General features: G+C 46.2%; 1 protein-coding gene across 1 annotated transcript in view; it reads left to right on the plus strand.

Moving 5' to 3' along the window:
- Window positions 1–15,177, plus strand: part of HMGCR (3-hydroxy-3-methylglutaryl-CoA reductase) — a 1,147,080-nt gene that overhangs the window by 76,427 nt on the left and 1,055,476 nt on the right. The window contains exon 3 of the mRNA XM_044064441.1: window positions 11,685–11,796. Within this exon, the coding sequence (XP_043920376.1) occupies window positions 11,685–11,796 (112 nt within the window). The remainder of the gene's footprint in view (window positions 1–11,684; window positions 11,797–15,177) is intronic.

Consider the following 15,177-nt stretch of genomic DNA (forward strand, 5'->3'; position numbering starts at 1 on the left):
CACACACCCTAGTCTGTCTGACCCCTCTAACTCTTATGGACAGGGGCTGGTATTAGTCTATGTCTTGGTAGATTGATGAGGTCGTTGAGTATGCTACAAATGGTCCATTGAGTCAACAGCCTAGTATGAACCTATGATAGGTTTAAGTGGTTTACCTCAAGATATACCAAAGGATTTAGTTTGTCATTTCCTGTCCTTTTATTTGTCTGTCATAGATCATGCCCTGCCTCACTTTTGCACATCTCTGTTGATCTAGAGCATATACTCAAAAGCGACTATAGATTTCTAGGATAGTTTTTGCTGTAAATGTTCTTTTTTGCAAGTAAATTCAGTGGCAGAATGTTTTGCACTTATTTTTTCTATTTTATTTACTTCTGCCTCATCCTCCAGCAGAAGATTTAGCTCACCTATAATGTTTAAAAGGGGAGCTAAAAACTTATGTGCACTTTTTTCCTGTGTCCCCAAGTCCCTTTTCTCTTTTGTACTTGCTGATAATCAAGCCTCCTCCCACTGGTGTTGTCCACCCTCCACCCCCATGTCTGAGATTCCAGCACTGAGGCAAGAGCAGACCAGAGGAAGCAGCCATACAGGCAGCAGTGGAGGTGGTTTGCGTCATTGCCTGTATCTACCAATGCAGCCTATAAAGATATTTCTAATAACCCTAACCCTCCCCTTGGTGACTGATGAGGGCACTTTTGTCTCCACTAGGATCTGCTATTCCCTCTCGGTGCATATGCATGCTTACACACACACACGCACACACAAAGTAGTGTGTGCGTGTACTAATGAGGGCTACATTCGCCACTTTGTAGAAACAAGTCCAGGTCTTGTGCCTTTTATTATGTGGTATAGAGAGGATGTGGTGTTTGTTCATTAGAGTTAAGGTGTGCAATGGACTGTCTAGAAGAGAGTGGGATTAAGCCCTAGGCAGTCTTAACTTTTTTGTCTGCCAGGTAATGCGCAGGATTATGTCAATGAGCTGCTAACGAGCTGCTTTGTGTAGTCCAGGGTTTGATTCCCACAGCCTCTATTTACCTACTGTATGGTTAAATTGCTTGCACAAAATCTGACAATGCTGTGCGACTACTCAAGACATTTTATTGGGCTTTTCAGTGATCTCCTGTGGCACATGCCTACTAACTACCTGTGAACCTACATACGTGGTTGCATTTGGTGGTGGAGGAATGTCAGACTTGCACCGCACCCCTCTTCCCAGGATAGGCAAATTTGTGTCAGATGTTGGCTCTTCTCCTCCTCCTCCTCCTCCTCCTCCTCTACCAGGCTGCACTAGCACTGGAGCTGCTATTCAACCTTGAGTTATTTGGGTTGTAGTCCAGCCTCTATCCCTCTATGCCACAGAGCTAAAAATAAATACTTGGTGTATATAATTCCAAATATTAATAAAAATCTTTATGTACCTCCTGCCTTGCTCCTTTTATTCTGTACGTGCCTTTAACTTAAGCTTACTTTGTTCTAGACTTGTTTTAATGAATGTGTTATAGTCCGTGTGCTGCTTTTTTAATCTGCTAAGTACTTTTAAAACTACAAAATCATGCTTTTTTAAATAGCCGGTTAATATTTTTGCTACAGCTTTGCAGTTTTATGTTGACTTAGGTGGTAAGAAGTTTGCTTCACAGTTCCGGGGGGGGGGGTTTCAATCCTGACCTCCTAGTTATGTTTGTAGCTTTCTATATTCTCCCTGTGTTTGCCTGCTGCACCCCCCCCCCAAGTTTCATCCCACTTTCCAAAAATATGCTGGTTGATTGACTACCCTGAAGTGGCTTGCCCTCTGTCTATCCTTTAATATATATGGAGAATGCTGGATGTTGTGGTTCATCAAATGGAATCCATCAGCAGTATATAAGGAGTGCTAAAGGATATGCCCCAGCCCCACCACCCGCTCTTTTCAGAACCCATGATAACTCTTGCATCATAGGTTCATAGATTAGTACTAAGCTAACTGCCCTTGCGAGCCATTTTAAGCTTAGCCAATTATCCCTTCTGAGACTCAAACCCTGCACCTTGTGTTTGTAAGGCAAATGCCTTAACCATTAGACCACCCTCCCAACCCTGTTAGTGGTCGCCACAGTGGATCACCTGTCTGCACATGATTTTCAGTGGAGTTTTACAGTGTCAAGTTGCCAACCCAGTGCCAAATCTTCCACAGAAGGCACACACTCACACCTAGGGCCAATTTTGAGTGGCCAATCCACCTACAGCATGTCTTTGGTATGTGTGAGGAAACCAGTGCACCTGGAGGAAACCCACATGACCACAGGGAGGACATGCAGACTCCACATAGAAGGCACCCCAGCTGAGGATTGAACCAGAGAACCTCTTGATGTGAGGCAGCAACACTAACCACTGCACCACCACGACCGCCCCAACATCTCTTTTTGCAATAATGTTACAAATTCTAAATAATAATTGACTTATTTATAAATGCTATTATATTCTACTTTCATCTACTATGTCAAAGTGTGATGTACTTTTGGAGCTCTTTTGTCCAGGCCTGTGATGAAAATGAGCTCTTGCTCAGGTAGACAATCCTGGCCAGCAAATGGAAATAAATACATACGCACAAACATACATAAATATTGTATATAATGCAGTATTAATGTGGGAATTGCCACACATAGTTTAAAACGGGTTTTAAAAATAGCAATAAAATTGGTATGTTACTAGTGGAATATTTAAAACAGAAGATGATGCTCTTGTAGTAATTTGTACTAATGAAATTTAAAGGAAATCATGTAAACTAAACAAAAAACAATTAAATAAATAAGTAGATAGATTGGCTTGGCAGACTGACAGACTGATACACACACACATATGTGTGTGTGTATGTATATATATATATATATATATATATATATATATATATATATATATATATATGGTTCTATCTGACTACGTCGACAAGTCAGAACGCCGACAGCGAGAACACCGACGCCAGAAGATCGAAAACGGAGAAGACCGACGGATCAAAACCCCGACGCTGAGAACATCGACATGGGAAAAGGCTGTGGATGTATGCGGTAGTGACGGACGGTAGGGTGCGAGTAAGGTAAGTGTGCGACTGTGATAGTTTGTGGGTTGGGGGCGGGTTAAGTGAGTTAGGGTTGGGCTGGCTAGGTAAGTGTGCGACTGTGATAGTTTGTGGGTTAGCGGTTAAGTGAGTTAGGGTTAGGGCGCTGGCTAGGTAAGTGTGCGACTGTGATAGTTTGTGGGTTAGGGCGGTTAAGTGAGTTAGGGTTAGGCTGGCTAGGTAAGTGCGACTGTGATAGTTTGTGGGTTAGCGGTTAAGTGAGTTAGGGTTAGGCCGGGTTAGGTGAGTGTGCGATAGTGGCGGACCTTAGGGTTAGGGTTTGGGTTAAGGTTGTAGGTAGTTGTGTATGTGAGGTTTAGTGTTGGTTTGTAAGGATTTTGGTGTGCTTGTGTTGTGTGTGTGCTTTTTGGACCGGGGATTTGTTTTGTTTGTTGCTTGTCGGGATTATGGTGTGTCGGGCATGTGAGGTTTCGTGTTTGTGAAATGTCGGTTATGTGGTGTCGGTGATTTCGTTTTCGGCGTTTTGACTTGTCGACGTTGTAAGATAGATCCATATATATATATATATACACACACACACATATGTAGATGAACCACTTAATCACTTAGTCAGAAAATCTGCTGAAAGCTTGACTGCAATAAATCAATTTAATTTTTAATTACTAAGTGTCAATGTTATCAGTATGCCCATAATATGTTAAATGGTCAGCATTATAAGTTCATAGGTAGGTACTAGGCTATCGGCCCAAGGGCCTACGCAAGCCTAGCCAACAAGGTTCCCTGGCTTACGCCACCCAAGCAAGTTATTTTCCTGTGCCACTGACGAGCAGACACACAGAAGTGATCCCCAGGGTGTATTTCCTATTTCCCATCCACTCATCAAGATTTTTCTTGAAGAGTGCTAATGAAGAGCTTTGCTTGACATAGATGGGTAGCCTGTTCTAGAGTATGGGAAGTCGCTGAGATAGGAATCTATCCCTCCAGCATGTCCTGTTTATTGTGGTGACAAGGTTTAGGTCCCTAGAGCGTGTAGCTCTGAGGGATTGGGATTTCTTTAGGTGTAGCATGTCCAACAGCTCTAGGTTTGATATAGCTTTATATGTTAGGCAGAGATCACCTCTGAGTAGGCGATATGCTACGCAGTAAAGCTGGAGTTTTTTGAGGCAGTCAGTGTAGGGCATTTGTTTGAGTCCAGTAATCCTCTTTGTGAGGTACTTCTGTGGCCTTTCCAGCTGCTGCAGATGTCTTGTGAGGTACATTCCAAAAGGGGCGTTGTACTCTATAATGGGTCTAATGAGTGATGAGTAGAGGGTAACGATGACCTCTTTTTTTTTTTTTTTTCCTGGATGAGAACCCTTTTTATGATGAGGTGTGCCACGTAGAAGGACTTCCTGACTACTGTGGCGATGTGACTATCAAAGGAGAGACTACTGTCCACCTGGGTCCCAAGGTCTCTTATCACGCAGTCAGTGTTAAGTAGATTGCTGCCTATGTGGTAGCTCATGGGTACAGAGTTTTTACCAAAGGGGATGACACTGCACTTTTTGGCATTGAGCTTGAGGCCATGGCTCTGACACCAGGCATCTGTGGCCCTTCTGTAGGATATTCACATCATTTGGGGACTTGACTATGGCTCCTAGTTTGCAGTCCTCTGTGAACTTCGTTAGCCAGAGGCCTTCTGTGTTGGCCTGTACTTCAGAGAAGTAGATACCAAACAGGAGCGGTCCCAGGACGGAACCCTGTGGTACTCCACTTGTCACTGGTTTGAGGTCAGATTTGGAGTCTGCAACTTTTACAGTGTGGGTTCTGTCAGTGAGCCAGTTGGCAACCCATCTTGTGACATAGGGATTTATGCCTAGTTTATTGAGTTTAGCTATAATTCCAGAATGGGGGATGGTGTCGAAAGCCTTGGTGATGTCAAGATAGGCTGTGTGAACATGGGTTTGCAATTGGGGAGTGTTGCAGCATTTGGCCCTGTAGAATCCATGTTAACCCCTGAATCTCTGATGTGTGAGGGGATAGTTTTGCTGGGTTTACCTTGTTATTGTTTTGATAGATTATGGTTGAATGTGGCTACATCTTGACAAACCAGTATAGAAGCTGTATGTCAGTTTTATATTTGCCCGTCACCTTGTAGCCTAGTTAGTGATGGAAGGGAGGCTGAGAAGGTCCGGGTTACTTGCTTGATTAACAAGCAAATCAATAAAATACAGTTATAAAATATTTCTAGGTAACAGTGCTGAATAGCATCAAGGTTATGAGCCCATATTTAATGCTCTGAATGTAACTAAATAACTTGGCAGCTTTCACTATTTTTACCTTAAACTTAATATAGTATCTGAAGTAGGCAGACTTCATTCGTCTGCAACCTGTGGGTATCGGATCCGACCTCGGATCCGAGCCGGCAATTCAAAAGCTTAGGCTCCGAGCTCCTAGCTCCTCCCTCTTACCCATAACCCCTTGCCAAGCCCTGACTGACCTCAGATTTCGTTTGCCGCTTTTCAAGTAGCGACGGATTCTTGAGCTCCTGGCGTTTTTTGGTGACAGATAAGTTGTCTGACAAAAAAAGTTTAAAAATTCTCTATTTTTGTTACTTATATTATTAGTGTTGATTGTGTTAGGCTTTCCTCTCTCTTTTTAGTTAATATTTCACGGGTTTTATGTAGTTTGGTGTGTGTGTGTTGTGTTAGGCCTTCAGGGTTTATAATGTCTGAAGCCCATAAGGCTGTTTTCTCTAAATACCGAGTGTGGCCATAAGCTGTCCCCAGCGGATGGCCACACTCGTGAGTTAAATGCTTGGGGTTGAACACCTGTCATCTGGTTGTACCATTTGTGCAGGGTACAACCCCGGCTTTGAGGGAGCGGAGGTCGAAGCTGGTGCTGGCGGGTCTTTACCTCCAGATACCGCTTCGGCTTCTGCCCCTTCTACTCAGCAACCTGTTGCTGTGGGCTCTCCCCCTCCGGCTGGGACTCAACCTCCCTCTAAGTTGCCGGAGGGGAAAGAGTCCTCTAGGGAGAGAGAGAAGAAGGAGAGGCACAGGGAGAGGCACCACAAACGGAGAGCCGAAACTTCCAGTTCGGCTCCTCCATCTAAGCGGGCCTCCCCTGTGCCTTCTAGCTTTCCTCCTCCTCGGCTCCACTCCCCTCGGTTCTCTCCTGGACCCGAGGAGGAGGAGGCTAGCCCTTCTAGGAGGTCTCCGAGGCGGCTCTCTAGGTCCGCTTCGGTGGCCTCCACCAGGTCAACTTTTTCCATGAGTGAAGCGGATATGGACCGGATGATGAAGAAATTCATCCAGGCCCAAATGCAAATGGGAGTGCTCCTAGCCCCCCCCCCCATCCGGGAGGGGCTTCGACCCCTTTTTTCGCCCCTTTGGCTCCTTCTCCGACCCATACCACGGGTTCGGAGCTGTCGGCGCCGGGCAGACTTGGATCCGGGGGTGGGTCGGATCCGATAGGTCGGCGCACCTCGGATCCGTCCCATCCCTTGAGTGCTTCGGGTACTTCGGACCGAGCCTCGGATCCGAGGGAGCTGGTGTGTCTTCGGCTCCGTCCAGGTCGGAGCACACCGGTCTCTCAGATCCGACGGTTTCGGCTCCGACTCCGATCCGTGCGTCGGATCAGAGTGGGGGTCGGCTCTCGGGGTTTAGAGAAGCTGGCTCCCCCTCGGCCTTCGACGTAGCGGAAAGGGCACTGTTGAGGACGTCCGGACCCCCGGTCCCTGCCACGGCTCCATCCCGCACTCCCTTGCAGTTGGGCCAGGCCCCCACCAGCCGGTCCCAGGGACAGCCCGCCTCGATGTCCCAAGTGGTTCCCTTGGAACATCCAACTGCTGAAGAGTACTCCTCGGACAGCCCCCCCGATGAAGTACCTCGGAAGCGCAAGTGCAAAAGGAGGCACATGGACTCCCCCGAGTCCGTTACAGAAGACACAGATTTGGATGAAGGGGAAGGCTCCCCAAGGTCACCCCCTGAGGACGTCTCATTTGGAGACATTATGGAGATGTTAAGGATCAGGGGGGGGTGGTCTGCCCCCAAGGCTTCCTCGGACGAGTCTGTGTTCTTGGAGGCATTCGAGGCGGGCCCTTCTACCTCTTGGGTGTCCCCTCCTGCTGACCCTCTGGTGGATCTTATATCCATCAGAGCGTGGAAGGATCCTGACACCGTTGAGCCTGTACCCAAGCGTCCTGACCGCATCCTTTCCCCTCCGGCGGACCGCACTCACTGGAGCAAGGGCCCCCCAGTAGATGCCATGATGATGGCTGCAGCCACAAAGAGGGAATTGGCCCAGGAGAGTCCCTCCATGCATCCTCCGGGCAAGGAGTCCCGCTCGATGGATCGCATTGGGAAGCGAGTTTTCAGTTCAGCAACCTTCTCTTTGAGAGCGCTGAACTACATGGCACATGTCATTAGGATGCAGCGGGATCTGATTAAAGAATACGCTGCATCTCCCCCGGAGTCCATGTCGAGTGAGGATAAACAGGTATACTCCACCCGAATGGCCACTCTCAGATCAGTTTCCAATACATCTATGCGGCTGCTTTCTCACGCTACTGAGGGAGCCGCTAGAGCCAGCGGAGCAGGCCTAGTCATGAGGCGACAGGCCTGGCTCCGCCACTGTGATTTTGCAGAGCCCTTCAAGGCGACCTTCGCGAATGCCCCCTTCGATGGTTCTGCCTTGTTTGGCAAGACTGTTCGCGAAACATTAGTCCAGAGCGAAAAGGACGGGAAGACGCTGTCTGCCATTGGAGTCTGCTTCTCAGCTCCCCAGAGGTCCTTCTCTAAGAACCAAAAGGGACAGAAGAAGATGTGGTTCCGGAAATCGCAGCAGTCCCAACCTGCTCCGGATAACCAGTCCTTCCGTGGCAGAGGAGGACGGGGAGGTCGCCGTCCTAGAGGCAGGGGGGCTCCTGGCAACTTTGGGTCCAGAGAACCTTTCTCTGATAGACCCACGCAGCAGCCCTGAAGGGTTGCCCGGCTGTCCGTCTCTGGAGGCAGTCGGGGCGTTCGAGGCACCTGACTTCTTGGGAGTCCATCACAACAGACCGTTGGGTGCTTCGTGTGATATCCAGAGGTTATTCAATTCCCCTATTCAAGGTTCCCAAATCTCGCAGCCTCCCAGATGTTCCACCCGACCAGAGGGAGGCGGTAGCTGTCGAAATCGAACAGCTGCTAGGAAAAAGAGCTATCCAGCTGTCCCCTAGATCAAACCGGATTAGGGTTTTACTCCAGGTTCTTTTGGTGCCAAAGAAAACGGGGACCTAAGACCAATCTTAGACCTTTCCCAGCTGAACCTGTTAGTAACCAAGCAAAAGTTCCGGATGGTCACCCTCCAATCTATACTTCCCCTCTTGAGGGAGAACGACTGGATGTGCTCCATCGACCACAAGGACGCGTACTACCACATTCGTATGGACAGACGATCCAGGAGGTTTCTTCGCCCGGCTGGGAGCCAGTCATTATCAGTTCAGGGTCCTCCCCTTTGGTCTCACCTCAGCCCCCAGGGTGTTCACCAAGGTGCTAGCAGTGGTAGCGGCCCACCTGAGGCTCCAGGGATTACAGGTCTTTCCGTACCTGGACGACTGGCTCCTGACGGCATCATCAAGGCATCTTCTGTGCACAGCCAGGGACTACTTTCTTCAACTAGCCCCAAGGCTGGGCATCACGATCAACTGGGAGAAATCTTTACTGCACCCCACACAAGTTATAGATTTCATAGGAGGAAGACTAAACACCAGATCAATGCGAGCCTTCCTCACTCCAGACAGAATTGCCAACCTGAAGTGTCATGTGACAGCGGTCCTGCAACCATCTCCAACTGCAGCTTCGGTCCTGAGGGCCCTAGGTTCTATGGCGGCAGCTATTCCGCTTCTCATTCATGCTTACGCATGCGGGTTCTTCAATGGACCCTTCAGGTTCAGTGGTCCCTCTTTGTTCCTCTCTCAACGCTCCGATTGCGGTCAGCAAGGCGTGCAGGGACTCCCTTCTTTGGTGGCTTCTTTCTCCGGAGCCCCTGGCAGGGAGACCTTTTTGTGCTGCATTTCCCCGAGCCACAGTGACCACGGACGCTTCTTGCCTCGGGTGGGGGGGCATTCTGCGGGAAAGATTGTCCAAGGCACGTGGAATCCCACAGAGATGTCATTGCATATAAATGTCCTGGAAATGAGGGCGGTGCTCCTAGCGTTGCAAGCACTTCACCACGTTCTTCCTTCAGGGACTATTGCGATTCAGACAGACAACATGTCGGTAGTCTGGTATATCAACAAACAGGGAGGAACCAGGTCTTACCCCCTTTGTCGAGAGGCCATGAGAGTCTGGGAATGGGCAATTTCCACCAAACGCTTTCTGGTAGCAACGCACATTCCGGGAAAGTCCAACATCCTTGCGGACAAGCTCAGTCGCACCATTCTTTCTCCACACGAGTGGTCTCTCAATCCTCAAGTAGCGAAGAAGATTTTTGCCGTCTGGAGGCAACCCTGTTGCGATCTTTTTGCCTCTCCCTCAAACGCCAAATGCGACAATTTCTTCGCTCTGCTTACCCCACCAGGGGAATTCCCGAGAGATGCTCTGGTGCATGCTTGGCCTCCCGGTCTCCTTTATGCCTACCCTCCACTTCCTCTGATGCAGAGGCTTCTGCAGAAAGCCAACAGTTTGGGGAGCAGAATGATTCTCATTGCCCCGTTCTGGCCTCGTCAACCCTGGTTCCCCTTCGTATGGTCTCACAAAATCAATCCACCCTGGATTCTGGATCCAATTCCGGATCTCATCTCCCACCCTCTGGGAATTTCGGTTCCCAATCTGCGCACCCTGAAGTTGACAGCTTGGCTGCTCCAGTTCCATCCTTGATTAGGACTCCCGGTATCTCATCACCGGTCAAGGCCATCTTAGTGGCAGCTCATAAACCTTCCACCAGACAGGTTTATCGGAGTAAATGGAAGAGATTCTCTATTTGGGCGGTACAGAGAACTTTGGATCCTTTCTCGGCACCTATGTCAGCGGTGCTGGATTTTTTAACAGACCTCTTTCATCAAGGGGCAAGTTCTTCCACGATTAAGGTACAATTGGCAGCTATCTCGCATTATCACATTGGTCATGAGACAGCTCCCCTCATGACGGCGAAATTATGCAAAACATTTCTCAAAGGGATTTTTTTGTTGAGGCCTCCAGTCAAGGAGGTTGTACCACCTTGGGACTTGTCTTTAGTTCTGCAAGCCCTTACTGCTCCTCCCTTCGAGCCTGCAGCTTCTACAGATCTAAAGTACCTTTCCTGGAAGACGGCCTTCTTGGTAGCTATCACTTCAGCCAGGAGAGTGTCTGAGCTTCAGGCTCTATGCGTCAAGCCGCCTTACCTTTCTTTCTTCCCTGATAGGGTGTGCCTCAGGACCAATCCATCTTTTCTTCCGAAGGTCTCTTCTGAATCTAATATTAACCAATCAATCAATTTACCTGTGTTTTTTCCCAAGTACTCAAACAAAGGAGAATACAAATTGCATTCCTTGGATGTTCGTAGACAATTACGTTTTTATATTCACAGAACAGCTGGTCACAGGAAATCAGATCAGCTGTTCGTCTCCTTTGCTAAATTTGCTCTGGGTAAAGCAGTATCTAAAGTCTCACTATCTAAGTGGATTGCTAATTGTATTCTGCAGGCATATGACACTTCAGGTAGACCTGCTCCTCAGAGGGTTACGGCTCATTCTACTAGGGCAGTTTCCACGTCAGCCGCCTTTAAGTCCCATGTATCATTGGATGATATCTGCTGGGCAGCTACTTGGGCCTCGCCTCATACTTTTATTTCTCATTATAAGGTGGATGTTGTTTCTAGAGGAAGAGCATCCTTTGGCTCAGCGGTGCTCAAACATCCTTCCATGACGGCCGCCCAAGATTCAGGTAGCTGGGGACTCTGTCCCACAGGTTGCAGACGAATGAAGTCTGCCTACTTCAGATTTAGAAGTTATGTACTCACCATAACGTTCCATCTGAGTAGGTGACTTCATTCGGATGCAACCATCCCCCCCTCCCCCTGACCTTTATAGAGCGAGTATTTATGCTGTTTTTCGTGTACTGTAGTCAGTATTTTGAGGCAAACTCAATCTGAGGTCAGTCAGGGCTTGGCAAGGGGTTATGGGTAAGAGGGAGGAGCTAGGAGCTCGGAGCCTAAGCTTTTGAATTGCCGGCTCGGATCCGAGGTCGGATCCGATACCCACAGGTTGCATCCGAATGAAGTCACCTACTCAGATGGAACGTTATGGTGAGTACATAACTTCTAATTCTTCAGACCATCTTTGGGATTGTCACATTCTTACCATACCTGAATGGATAGCTGTTGCAGGGCCAGCTAATGGTCTAAGAGGATGCGCATCTTAAGAATTCTTACTGCATTCATGCATAGGAGGTTCACGTTACTTTTTCTACAGCAGTGTACACGGTTCTTTGATTTTTGCAGCAAAGCATTTATACTTGACAAAAGCTTGTTTAACATTTTTAGAATTTCAGTTCTCTGCCATTTTGTGTTTAAAATTTGTTTTGCTGCTTTTTTTTTTTTTTTTTTTTTTTTTTAAGTTTAATATGTGTTGTCTCTCTTTTCTGATTAAAACGGTTCCTGAATTATGATGCCATTTCTGTTTTGTGTTTTACAGGAAGTCTTGAGCAGTGATGTCATAATCCTAACCATCACCAGATGTATAGCAATCCTTTATATATATTTCCAGTTTCAGAATCTGCGGCAGTTGGGATCAAAGTATATTTTAGGTACACAAATATGCAATACAGTGCTTGTGTGTATAGGAAAAGAAGTTAATGTTCATAATGAAGGGAGCTAAAAGTTCTGCTGTGTCATTTGAATAATGCTTGATTCATTCTGTTTGCATACCTTTATACTGAAATGTTCTGCATTGAGTTCTGCGATTAGATTTCATCTTGGCTTCTGTTTTATGTGGTTTCTTTAGCTTGCAAGAAGAACATTTAGTGATGTCAAGGCACCAAATGCATCAGAAAAGTACAAAAGCTTTTACATTGCTCTGTTATATAACTGGACTACCTTCTAAATGCCTCGGCACAAAGTTGCAATGTTGTGTGCTGGGAGTTGTCTATATTGAAGAACTTGGATAAGGACCAGTGAACACCTTCAGCAGACAGATGGTTATCATTATCATTGCTGAAGTAGCCTTTTGGCAGTATGGGTTATAGCCTGCCTATAATACAGTGACTGACCAACTTCACAGAGCTCTTTTTCCCTCTCACATCTTCACTATGACCACTGATAGGGCAGCCTAGAGGAGGGATGTGAGCAGCCGGAGTGAAGAAAGGTACTTTCTTGCCACCTTGAGAGGAAATGGCTCTGAGGTTCTACAGGAGCAGCAATTGGCCTCCAGGCTTTTATTTCTGATGGATAAGTCCCCACAGAGAAATTATTTCCCTTTTAAGAAAATATTTGCTTTATTTTGTGACTAAAAATAGTATTTCCCCCTTTAAAAAACAACGTATTTTTTCACAGTTTCGGAAGTTTACTATCGGGGACTGCTGTTTTTAGCTAAGGACTTATTTTGTGATTTAGGGGCTATTTTTGTGGTAAAATGAAACTGTTTATATAAACTTTTAGTTATTTTTATGAGACCTGAAGGATTGGGGAAATGTTTTATATGGGCAGGAAACATTCTAAATGTATGCAGTTTGTGCTGGGTATCTTTGCTGTTAATATGAATTGTGGCTTGCTTGATTTCTGACAGGGATTTTGCTATATTGCTCTTACACTTACTCTCACAGCAGCTTTCACCCAAAATTTGACTGCACATGCTGGTTGTGAACATTTCTGTGACAGCTTGTCCCCGGACTGACTCATTCCAGCACTGCTTACTAGCTTTAAGTCCTTGTCCTTGTCTGCAGCATGGGTACTTACTCAGCTTCTGCTGTTTGTTCTCCAGCTGTGTCTAAAAAGAAGCAGCAGCACAATAAAAAGCCCTTTCCGCCAGCACTGGCTTAGTCAGTGTCTCAGCCATTGGCGAGTGAACCTGTAGCGGCCATCAGTTGTTCCTCAGACCACTCCCTTTCTTTTCTGGTTTCCTCTATTGTAGTTCTTTCAGCCACCAAGGACCAGGGGTCAGCCATGTCGTTTTCGGCTGTTCCATATTTGTTATGGGCATGGGAGAACTATCATCTTTGGGTCAGGGAGGCACTCTGATTCAGAGGAAATATGCTCCTCTCAACCTTCTTTGGTGGAATTTTTTCTGTTAGTCTATTTCTAAGATGAATGAGGGATTTTGTGAGTAAAGGTGGATTGAACATCTGTTATGATGATATATCTTACAGGAGACCCATTCTACTCCCTTCACTCCCATTTTGCCAGCTTTTGAGGATATGTTTAACACTGTTTGTAGTAATCCTGACTCTCAACCTTCAGTCCCCCCCCCCCAAATTATTTATTTATTTAATATTTGTTTACTGGGAAAGTCCGACTTGGAATGAGACAATTTTCAGTGGAGGCCTGGGGAGAAACTCTGCAGATGCATGTCTTTGTAACATGGGAGGAGACCAGAGCACGCAGGGGAAACCCACATGAACACAGGGAGGACATGCAGACTCTACATAGAAGGCAACCCAGCTGAGAATTGAACTGGAGAACCTCTTACTGTCAGACCGCAACACAAACCGCTGCACTACTGCGCAGTCTAAAAGTGGAATAATCTGTATAAAGGTCCTCAAACTAACACAGTTTTGTTTTCTCATCATAAATTAGATCCAGCTGCAATATCTACCTCTTCTCCAGCTAGCAGCACGTTATAAGGGAGAACCAACACCTCCCCAGTGGACAAAGAAGGCAAGGTGCTGGATAAATCTGGTAAGAGAATTTTCTCTTCTACAATAGCTTACAGAATTCCCAACTACTGGGCAGATATGTAGAAGCTGTATTTTGTTTTCTGGGAACACTCCACCTCACTTCCTTCATAGTATAGCTCCTTTCTGAATTGTATTGCTTCTGGGTTGCTTCTAATATTTCCCAAGTATCTAAATATGCTTTGAGTGTGTATGATTGTCTAAATACTGTGTCTACAGTCATTGCTACAGCTACAGTTTTGAGAAGACATGCCTAGGTATGTAAGCAAACGTTTGCTGATGAAGTAAAATATCAGAAATTTGAAATACTGCTTTAGATAAGGAGGTTTTGTTTGTCCCTTCTGCTACCCAGGTCCTCAAACAATTTGATGAAATAAGGAAGTTAATTCAGGGAGTGTCTTAAGATTTTTCAAATCCTGCTTTACAAGTCTTCCAAATTTTCCTTTTAAAAAAACAAAACAGTCCCTGTCAGTGTGTGGCAAAAAGGAGAACAACAAAAGATGACAGGAGGAGAATAACAAGGAAGCAAGGATCTTTTCCAAAAAAAAAGGATTGTCTGATGCTTCAGAAATATGCCAGCATTTTATCCACCATGCCTTCCCCTCCTGCCCTGTCTGTCTCAAAATCTGTCCCAGAAGGTGGCGTTAACAATCCTGTTTGGAAACAGATTGTTTCAGATAATTGGGTGCTAAGAGTGGCTCAGGAGAGGTTTGGTTGGTACCAGATACAAGTGCCTCCTTTCAGGGGGAATTTCTCCCTATACTCTGAACCAAACAGAATTTTTTGTCATGTTCTTCATCACTTGCTTACCCTAGAGTTCCAAGACGCAGTGCCTTCAGAGCAAAGGGGCAAATATGTATATTACAGGATGTTTCTGGTACCAAAAAGGAACTTTCTTGAAAATGGTGATGTATAACCAAACCACAGGAAAGTCTCCAGGAACAGGTGGCATTCTTGTGGAAGTTTGGAAGCTAGGAGAATAAAAACTGATAAAGATCTGGAAGGTTTTGTTTAACAGTATTTTAAGAGGAGGAGAAGCATCAACATCCTGGAAGTAATACCTAAAGAGTGTAAAGACCTATCGGATCCAGGTTCATACAGACCCATTTCAGTCCTAAACCATGATGTATGAAGTGTTTGTCTATAATGGCTAAAAGAATGACAAAGGTGATGCTAATATTGATAGATAAGGAGCAGTGTGGCTTTGTGGAGGGGAGGCAAACATTTGACAGCATTAACAGAACATTGTGATCCAGATGGAAGCAGAATGTAGGAAAATGCTACTGTTGTTGGTGGGTC

Source organism: Protopterus annectens, chromosome 2.part2 (genome assembly GCF_019279795.1).
Source record: "Protopterus annectens isolate FY-2018-M chromosome 2.part2, PAN1.0, whole genome shotgun sequence".
NCBI classification, from domain to species: Eukaryota; Metazoa; Chordata; order Ceratodontiformes; family Protopteridae; genus Protopterus; species Protopterus annectens.